The sequence below is a fragment of the Amblyomma mixtum genome, chromosome 3 (genome assembly GCF_055824585.1).
Source record: "Amblyomma mixtum isolate Tamu chromosome 3, ASM5582458v1, whole genome shotgun sequence".
Taxonomy (NCBI): domain Eukaryota; kingdom Metazoa; phylum Arthropoda; class Arachnida; order Ixodida; family Ixodidae; genus Amblyomma; species Amblyomma mixtum.
The window spans coordinates 358,538,461-358,548,803 of NC_143014.1; the positions used below are offsets into that span (position 1 = coordinate 358,538,461).

The 10,343-nt window shown below is 47.0% G+C and overlaps 1 protein-coding gene and 2 pseudogenes across 1 annotated transcript; 2 read left to right on the forward strand and 1 right to left on the reverse strand.

Annotated features, from left to right (window-relative positions):
* The first annotated feature begins 258 nt into the window (after positions 1–258).
* On the forward strand, positions 259–5,595 carry LOC149356463 (uncharacterized; annotated as a pseudogene).
* A 1,389-nt stretch (positions 5,596–6,984) lies between these two features.
* LOC149356464 (uncharacterized) lies at positions 6,985–7,545 on the reverse strand (annotated as a pseudogene).
* Positions 7,546–8,533: 988 nt separating this feature from the next.
* Positions 8,534–10,095, forward strand: LOC149356465 (uncharacterized). Its single transcript, XM_089576351.1, has 2 exons — positions 8,534–9,327; positions 9,975–10,095. Exons 1-2 carry the CDS (start codon positions 8,534–8,536, stop codon positions 10,093–10,095), a joined length of 915 nt encoding a protein of 304 aa, XP_089432477.1.
* The last annotated feature ends 248 nt before the right edge of the window (positions 10,096–10,343 follow it).

The window sequence follows — 10,343 nt, forward strand, 5'->3', positions numbered from 1 at the left end:
CTCGGCGGTCGTCGAATAGAATGCCCGCTGCTGTCGGCCGTGCTCTTTTTCAAGCTGATAGCGAACATTCAGATAAAGCTTGGAAAGTTACTAGAACATTCTGGCACAAAGTAGAATCGGCTGCGCCTGAATGCGATCAATCGAGAAAAATCTAGGCGCGTCTTGCGGCACAAACGAAGCGATAAAGCGGCGTGCCGGCAGCCTTGAAGCATGACCAAATAAACACAACCAACAAACGCTACAAAGATTCGCGGCAATATGTTTTATTTCCAGGCTTTGCAAGTATCCAGCGAGGAGGCCATCGACCTAGCAAAAAACACGAGGCAGCAGTAAGCCCGCGTCCATTGATTGGCTGCTTGGTCATTTGGGGTTGTGGTCAAGCGCCCTATGTGGACAGAGAATGGCCTGCAGAACCTTACCGCAGACAAGGATTTGTCCCGTGTCAGGGCTGTTCAGTAAGTGAGGTCTTGTTTTTTAAAGTACGGAAAGTGAATTTCAAACAACACATGGCATCATGGGTAGTGCTGTGAAGCCTCCTATGTGTTCGTCGAATAGCTCAACAGGTGACCACGAGTGATAAATTTAATCAGTGTTTATTGGAAATGACCAAAGAACAAAATTTTTTTCCTTCAGAAAATGAAGGAATATCAACAGGTGTGGACCATATGACATGGCCTACAGAAGTTTGCCTGAAGAGCTCACCATAAGAATTTCAGCAAAATACGTGGACGTCTGAAATAGAAATCATTGTTGCCCTTTATAAACCTTTTCAAAAAGAGGTCAAAGGGTGTCGTCACATTGGACACTGGGCTGTGCTTATAGAATAAGAAAGAGCTCGTGGTTAAGCTGCGCTCTACTCTCCTCACAGCCAAAAAAATCTGTTTGGTCAGAGAATTGTGAAAATGAGTATTTGTGGCTAATTTCATGATTGCTGGTTTTTTTATAATAGTGGAATGTCATGATGTAGTAAAATCAGTGGATTCCATTAGTTGGAGGGCCACCTTTGGAGAGAGAGCATTTGCTTCTTTGCTGTGGATATACACCAAGTCAGGTTCAGAACAGCATGTGTTCTTTTATCTTCAATATTTGATTTGCCGACTGCCCTACAATACAGTGCGAACGGTTCTTTGATTAATTGCTGTAGATCAGGCGAGCACACCCAGCTCTGTTCTAGGTGAAAGTTCCTCTTGAGATGAAAGTGAAATGTTGGCTTGCTCTTTTATGCTGTTATTGCAGGTAATAAGGGAGTAATTACTCATTGGCATCCACCCAAGCGCAGCCATACGGCTACAAAGGAAAGCTGTACAGCTTTCTCAGAAACTTCGTAGTTAAAGAAAAATTCGTCCTGGTCCGGGGTTCGAACCCGGAACCACCGCCACACCGGAGCAGTCGCTCTACCAATTGAGCTAACCGGGATGGCAAGCTTATGGTAGGGCGAGAGCGAATTGATCAGTAACTCTAAGTGGGAAGAGTACGGCATTACGAATGAGCAGCCGGCTGTGCAACCGTACGTGGCTGTGATGAAAGCCAGGGGTCATGATGTTTAGGCCTTTCGGAGTGGATTTATTTATTTATTTATTTACAGGTACCTTACAGGCCTCCAGGGAGGCATTGAGTAAGGGGGGAGCAATATATATGTGCAACAGTAGCTAGAAGAAACCAAAAATGCGTAGAAACAAACACTGTTACATTCTAAAAGCTGATTACAAATTATCACGACAGTACAAAATACATGCAGAAAAACATTAAATAAAAAATAGAATATAAATACGACATAATAGTAACGGGAAAAAAAAGAACATGAGCAAATACACAGGAAGGCGAATGGGCTGATAAACAGGGTGTGACAAAAAAAACAAAAAAAAACAGGCATGACTCGGGCAAAGAAAACGTGCTAGGTGTTATCTATATAATGTTTGACCAGATGATTATGAAACGTGCCGTGGTTGCGATGCGATGCAATGCAGTTTGGAAGATCGTTCCATAGACATATAGCACGTGGGAGCGGAGAAAAGTTAAAGGCGTGAGTACTGCCATAAATGCGCGTGTAGTTGAGGTTATTGTGCGATCTGGTTGATGAATAAGAGGGTCGTTGCAGGTGCGATAAAGGTGACTGAGTGGCATGGATTAATTTGTGAAACAGAGATAAAAGGGCTATGTCTCGACGAGTTCTTAATGGAAGGAGAGAAAGTTCCAGCTTCATTTGGGTAACGCTTGATTGAAAACTATAATTTCGTGAAATAAATCGACTAGCCCTATTTTGGATTGCTTCTAGCATGTCAATTAAGTACTTTTGGTGAGGAGACCAGATGGAAGACGCATACTCGAGCTGAGATCTAACAAAAGTTATATAGGCTTGTTTACGCACATTAGCTGTAGTGTTTTGTAAGTTGCGGCGCAGGAAACCTAATGATCGTGAAGCTTTGGCAGCAATGGTGGTTATGTGAGCAGTCCAAGAAAAGTTCGGTGAGAAGTGAACGCCTAAGTATTTGTATTGAGTAGCCCGACCTAATATGTTGTTATTAATGTGGTAAGGGAAGTAAGAGTTTGCCGATTTTCGAGAAAAAGAGATTATTTTACACTTGGAAACATTTAGGGTCATTAGCCATGTTCTACACCAATCATGAATTAAATCCAGGTCACTTTGAAGTGAAATGTGGTCGTCAGTACTCTTTATGGATCGGTATACAATACAATCGTCAGCAAATATTCGTATGCGGGATGAAATGTTGCACGGCAGGTCATTTATGTAAATTAAGAAAAGTAAGGGACCAAGGACGCTCCCTTGTGGCACACCTGACGTAACATCAGAAAGAGGAGATAAGTGATTATTAATGACTGTGAACTGTTGCCGATTCGAAAGAAAATTACGGAGCCATGACAAAGTTAGGGCATCTAGTTTGAGCGCCGAAAGCTTAGATATTAAGCGACAGTGAGCGACACGATCAAATGCTTTTGCGAAATCGAGGAATGCACAATCAGATTGTAAGTTGTTGTTCATGTTCGAATGAAGGTCAGTAGTGAATTCGAATAACTGTGATTCACATGAAAAGCCTTTCCTAAAGCCATGCTGATTGGGGAAAAAGAAATGAACAGATTCCAAGTGACCGTAAATATGAGACGCAATAATGTGCTCGAGCATCTTGCAGCAGATACATGTTAGAGAAATTGGGCGATAGTTTTAACGCGCATGTTTATTGCCACTTTTGTAAACTGGTACCACTTTTGCTATTTTCCAGTCATTCGGAAGCATGCCTGTTAATAATGACTGGCGAAAGATATGAAGTAAGATGTTACTAGACGCGGATAGGGTGTTCTTTAATATTTTGGAATTAATTTCATCGACGCCACATGAAGAAGACACTTTCAGGTTAGTGATCATTCGGGTTATGCCTTCGAGAGTAATATCAATCGGAGCCATGTATGGGTAGTCAAAATCGGGCACGCAAGGAATGTAGGAACTGTCTTCTCTAGTGAATACAGATGTGAAAAATGAGTTAAATGCAGTTGCGCTGTCAGCATCAGAGTAGGGAATGTTGTTGTTGTCATGTATTGAAATATCGTTACTAATGTTACGCCGACCTATTACCTTCCAGAACTTGCTGGGATTGTTCTTGAGCAGTGCTGGAAGGTCTTGTGAATAATATTTATCTTTAGCGTCGCAAATAGCAGAGCAGTAAGTGTTTAGATAGTTTTTGTATTTATTCCAAGCACTTGGAGAACTCACGCCCTTTGCATTTTTGTACAGCCGTTTTTTCTTATTTCTCATTCTGTGATGGAGTTTCGTGAACCAAGGGTTGGATTTATCATTAGTTATAGTGATGAGCGGGACGTATTTGGCTACTAATTCTGACAGCTTTTCTCGGAAGAGAATCCAATTATCATTGATTGACCTATCTTGAAAGAAAGGCAGTAGTATTTTGTCGGCAAACTCTTCGAGTTCGGTGTTAATAAGGGCATAATCAGCTCTGTTGTAATCGCGAATTTGCTTTCTTGTGACTCCAGTGAAGGGAAGCGGAATGTTAATAGTCACTTGAAGCAAATCATGGTCACTAAATCCATCTAAGTATGAAATGTTACCGACTGTTTCAGGGGCTGTTGTAAAGATGAGATCTAGTATATTGGAGCCACGGGTGGGCTTGGTAACTACTTGAAATAGGTTAAAATCTAAAGTCATGTTTATGAATCTTAATGAGGCATTACAAGGGGATGAGAGCTCTGTCCAGTCAATCTGCGGAAAGTTAAAATCCCCAAATAGATAAGTGATATCGGCTGGAAAGAGCTGAAACGCCTTAGCCATGCTGTCATGAAGTTTATTTAAAAAAGAATTGTCGGAATCTGGGGCTCGGTAGCAGTTACCTATTAGAAGTTTTCTAGAAGAAATCATGCTTGCTGCCCAGATTATTTCGAGATCCGAATCGGTATCAATAACAAAGGAAGCAACTGATTTCCTTATACCTAATAGAACTCCGCCCCCTCGCCTATGCGGGCGATCACGCCTGTATATGTTGAATGGACTGGAGGCTGAAATAACTTCATGATCACCGATATCGGGGTGCAGCCACGTTTCAGTGAATACGATAACGTCAGGATCACTGTCCTCCAGAAAAGATGTGACAAGAGCGCGCTTTGATAGGATACTTCTGATGTTAGCAAATGAAATTGATAAAGGTGAAGAGACGGCGGCTGGTTTAGGTTTTTGATAGTTGCGAGCACAAGAGATGGGTAGTGGCTACCGATCAGACAGGATGACTGAGTCAGTAGCGACGTCGTAAACATATGTTTTTGAATCCATACGTAGCTTGTCAACCGATAGCTTGAATTTCATTTTGTGCGTTTTTGCGAACTGAATCAGCTTTGCCCTGGCTTTTCGTGTTGTAAGTGAAAAATCTTCACGAATGGCAAAATTTGTTCCTTTCAGTTTATACCCAAAAGATAGGATGCGTTCCTTGTCCTTAAAATACGTGAGCTTAGCTATAATAGGCCGCTGCTTTTCAGAATCGTATTTGCCCAGTCTGTGAACTCGTTCAAATTGTTGGCCAGTTGTAGCGATACCCAGTTTATCCCAGCAGAGATTAATTACTTTATTTTCAGACATTGCCCACTCTTCCTGTTCGTCATCATCTACCCCAAAGAAGAGTAGATTGGAGCGCCGCATCCTATTTTCAGTGTCGTCACATCTTGACGTAATGGCTGTCAAACGTTTCGAGACACCAAGCACAGCTTCGTGTCCATGGCTGGGAGCTTCACCGGACAGGCTGGTCTGCGCCCGTGTGAAACTCCTTCACATGACCTTCTTGAGGTGAAGTGCCCGTACAGTTTGAAGGGGAAAACTCCCGACGATATGGGGGATTGACACTGCCTCAAGAAAGACAGCAAGGGTGTGCTTAGGCTGGACAACGGCCATGACTACTACCATCAGGTCCTTGGCCAGATGGCTTTATCTGGTTTATCGGGGACCGATTTTGTTGTGTTTTCTGAACAGTTTTTGATCACTGACCACATCACGTTTTCTGCTCAAGATTGGGCTGTTGCAAAACGAAAACTTGACTTTTTTCTGTGCTGTTGCCATACATGGCCTCGAAACTCCCTTAAGGCCCGCGGCCATTAAAATTGTATTTCGTCTGCCATCGTGTCCTGTTCTTTGGCTTGCCACCTCGTATCAATAAAGTTAAAGGAATGTAGACACCAAATTTTTGCATGCTTTTCGCCTCTTTCTTTGTGAGTAAAGTATAGCTCTTGTGAGACATGAAAACTTAAGCATAATTTGCTTTCTCATTTCATTCAGGTTTGGTTTGGTTTATGGGGTTTAACGTACCAAAGCGATTCAGGCTATGAGAGACGCCGTAGTGAAGGGCTCCGGAAATTTCGAACACATGGGGTTCTTTAACTTGCACTATCGCACAGTATACGGGCCTCTAGAATTTCGCCTCCAAAGAAATTCCGCCTCGCGGCCGGGATAGAACCCGCGTCTTTGGGGTCAGGAGCCGAGCATCACAACCATTGAGCCACCGTATAGCTCTCGTATAGCTCTTGTGAGACATGAAAACTTCAGCATAATTTGCTTTCTCATTTCATTCACTGTAGGACTAAAGTAAGCCTGCCTCAAGAGCCAGAAAGCGTTAGCGAGTACCACATGGTAATCGCAATTTACTAGTGTGGTACCAACCATAAAGAAAACATAGCAACTAAAGTTTGGTGTCTGTACTCTGGGGTGTGTCTTATGTGACAGGGAATAGAATAGTTTTTGTTATGTGATGGAGATGACAAGCATGACGAAATATTTATTCAACACTGAAAAATACATGGGAATCCTACAAATATTCATTTGTGCTCCGTGCCCGCACAAATACTTGTTCCGTCGGTTCAATGGATATCCAGCAACCGGTTTGGAGTGTCCGAGTCACTGCTAACATTCATGTCACTCTTTGTGGCACTGGTGACTTCAACCTTTATATGCCTGTCTATACAACCTCATCCTTCCATTTGTTCTTGTTTATTGTTGCACTGTTATGTCGTAAAACTCCTAATGTGCCAAACTGGGTTTTTCATGCCAGAATTCCGTAGTGTGCTTCTCTGGTAACCAAGCGACAAAGCATGAAGGAGACCACCCAGACCTTGTTGCTTTACCTGGGTGAATGACGAAATCGAGCACTGACATCTATATTGCTCAGTTCTTGTGTCAATATGTAATGTGAAATTGGTGCATTTGCTCATAACTCAGATTTTCTGGCATGCACATTGTATTCTGTATGCTGAGTCCTGCAGCCTTTGTCTTCCTCTTTAATGTCCGCGTAAATGAAGAATGTCATGGTTGTATGAAGACGGTAATGGGCTGTACAGCTACCCTATTCACAAAATTCAGTGTCAGTTTTCAAGCACCACTTATTTGCAGTCACATAAAACATAAAATCAAGGCTCCGAAAAAAAGAGAGCAAAGCAAAGCTGGCCTTTTATTGTAGCAGGAGCAGATTTGTGAAACATTCACACAACACCTTGTTGCACCAGCGGATACTGGAAGTTAGTTAGGATAGCACATACAATCCACATTTCGTTTATGATGGGGCCCAGAGAAAGCGGTATGAGCCTATCAAAGATGTGACAACTTTTGAAGTGCTGTATGCGCCGCTCAACATGTATCCGCAGGGATGCTATTTCCTCCGTTTCGTTCACGTCTTCTTCACTGAACTCACCTCTTCTGAGGAAAGGCGGGTTGTTCAAGGCCACGTTAATTTGCTCGAGTATTTCTTCAATCTTGAAACCTTTGTCCGCCATGACATAATCACCATCACCGAAAGGAAGGGCCGAGAAACCACTCTTGCTCACACATTATTTGTCAGAAATGGATCCTGGTAACAAACTAGAGACAGCGGTCACTGTTCCGTCGGGTGAGATGCAAATCAGCCCTTTGAAGGTGTTCGCTGATTTCTATGATGAAAATGTTGCTGACAGCAGTGTCAGTGAGCTGGCTGCCTGACATTTAGTTTCTGTTGCATCTAGGTTTACTCTTGTCGCAGAATACTTTCCTTGGAAGGATAGTGGCATTTCCCTTTGTATATCCCGCAACCTTTGTGAATGTCGAAGGAGCACGTTCAAATATCCCTCACCGCCCCCGCGCCGAGTCACGTGACGAGCGCGCATGCCACCAGGCTTGGGGAGAGAGGGCACCTGGCCACTCTTCTCATGTCCAGCTCGGACGTGACGTCACGGCTATGCACTAGACCGGTAGGGGGGAATGTCGGAGGGTTAAAAGGGAGCAGCGGACGGCGGGAAGCCTCTTTTTCCTGCCGCGGCGATCCTGCGAGTTGCCCCTCCGACGGACCCCCCTGCCTGCCGGCGCCTCCTGGACGACTACACTCCGGTCGACGACGACTTGGTAAGCTACTGAACCTTTTATCGGATAGAACATTCTTCCGCAGTGTGCTTTGCCTTGCGCTAGGTAAATAAACTGTTTCCTAGCGTACTCTGTCATTGCCTATTTCGTCCGAACCCGCCGTGGCTGTGACTCTGCGCCATGGGTTGGGGACACGAGTCGCTTACGAGAAACGCCTGCGTGTAGCCGGCACAGAATCTCGCCTTCCCGGCCGGCTGGACGCGGAGTGACCCCATATTTTGGCACCCGAACGTGGGGCGAACAAGGCAACTGAGCAGTGTACTTTGTTGGAGCGAACGACTGTAGACGCCCTAACAAAGGATGACAGCTGATAGGCTTGACTTCCAGTCTTTGTTGATGCTGTCAGAGCTAGCGGCACAGAGCGAGGGCTCCCTACTTGACTTGCCTTTAGAAGGTGTAAATCTTGAGTGTTCCACGCGGAATAGCCGAGTTGCATCCCCGGGCGCGTCGGCAGGACTTAGGCCTGGTACGGAGGGCTCCACATCGGGCACCTCGCCGCTCCGTGGTGCGAACAATGAGGCACCTAGGCCTCCTCATTCGACGCCATCAGCGGCTGCGCCCAACTCCGGGGGCGTTAGTCCGCAGTCATTCGAGGTGCTCTTGCAGAACGCGGTGCAAGTTGTGCAGAGCTTAGCGGGTATGTTGCAAAACAATTTGCAAGCCCCGGCCCAGGGACCCCGTGTTAGGATAGACGTACCTACTCACACAGGGTACCATGACAGAACCGGGGCTAATGAGTACCTCGACCGTCTGTTGCATTATCAGCAAGCGACAGGAATCGCAGACGCCGAACTGCTCTCGCGTGTTGTGCCTGTTTCTTTGATCGAGCAAGCGGCCCGCTGGTACCGACTAACCGGACACCGAGCGAGGACAATGAAGGAGTTTAGCGCAAGCCTTCGCGACGAATTTCTTCCCCTGAACTACGAGTGGCGTTTCAGGAGAGAGCTGGAACTCCGCACCCAGCACCCCGACAAGTCTTTGTTAGAGTACGTCCGAGCGATGGACGAACTGTATCGCCTCGCTGACCCTCGCGCCACAAACACGGAGAAAGTTGAGCAAGTCACACGACAAGCGCACCCGACTTTCGCGGCCTACCTGAGAGGAGGCAGGTTTAGAGATCTGGACGAACTAGCAGCTGAGGCGAAGCGCATTCAGGGAGACATCCTCTCAGCGCGAGCGTACCGGCCACCGCCACCCGCATCGCAGTCACTTGAGCCGCGCTGTTCGTGGAATGGCACCTCAGGGCGTAGTCCGTATAGAGCTGAAGCGACAGCACAGTTTGCTGACGAGCGTGTCCTGAGGGGTTGGGAATTGTCCGACCACGCTTTTGACCCATTCAGCTACGCGTTGCGAACAGCACACCCTGCCGGAGAGCGGAACACACGTAGCCGAGATCGCAAGGCCGACACGTGGCCGCACGAGCGGCCCCCACAGTCCGCACCGCGAGATCGCGATCGAGACGACCGACCGGAACGTGGCGACGAGCGCCTAGCCCGTCGGAGCCCGAGCAACCGTTGGTACTGGTGTCACCAACCGGGGCACTTCGCCCGCGACTGTGGCCGCCTTCCCGCCCGTGAGCAAACGCGGTCGGGAAACGGCCACAGCCACCGCTGATCGACCTTCGACTCCGCGCGGCGTACACACAGAACCCCGGTTTATTAGCGCCTTTGGCATGTCGTGTAGGAAGTTCTGTTGACTTGCCAGCGCCGTTCATTGAGCTAACGATAGCTCGAAAGAAATTCACCGCGTTTCTTGATACAGGGGAAAGCGCTTCTTTGTTCGGTGACGAGGTGCTAAACCATCTCCGCCAGAACAAAATCCGGTTGAGAGAGTGCAATACCACTTTTCGCCTCGCGAGCGGCACAGCGCAATCTAGCGGTGCAGCTAGGATAGTGGTTCGCTGGGAAAGACGCGTGCGGCGACAACGCCTCGTTCATCTTCCCTTTTTATCCGTTCCTGTAATTCTTGACGACACTTCCTAGCCAAGACAGGCATTGTGATAGACATAACCAGCGGAGGCTATCGAGAGCGCACCACCGGCGCCTTGAAGCTTTTCGCGAAAGCGCCCGCGGCCTCGCAGGCTCCGAACGCGACGCAAGCTGGGGGAGACCGTGGAAAATCACCCCCGCCGGCCCGAGAACCGGCATGCGAGCGGCCAGTCGCCGCTGAGAGAGGGCCCACAAAGAATGCTGTCGCGGTAGAAAGCTGTTCTGCCTTGCCAGGGAGGGCAATGCACCCTTTGTTGTCGGAGGTGAACAGCGTATCGGAGAGGGAGAAGGCACGTTTGTCATCTCTGTTCTACGAATGCAACGCGACATTCACGGACCGGCCTGGCCTCACTACACTAGTAAGGCACAGAATAGACGCGGGTGATGCACTGCCTTGGAAGTGCAATGCTAGACCAATTAGCTTGGCTAAGAGAAAAGCACTAGACGGCGCCTTAGACGAA

What these genes read in the sequence shown, in the direction of transcription:
- LOC149356465 (XM_089576351.1), top strand. Translation starts at nt 8,534, where the DNA reads ATGTTGCAAAACAATTTGCAAGCCCCGGCCCAGGGACCCCGTGTTAGG. An exon ending in CCGCACGAGCGGCCCCCACA is followed by an intron (nt 9,328 to 9,974) that starts GTCCGCACCGCG and finishes GCGGCCTCGCAG; the next exon opens with GCTCCGAACGCGACGCAAGC.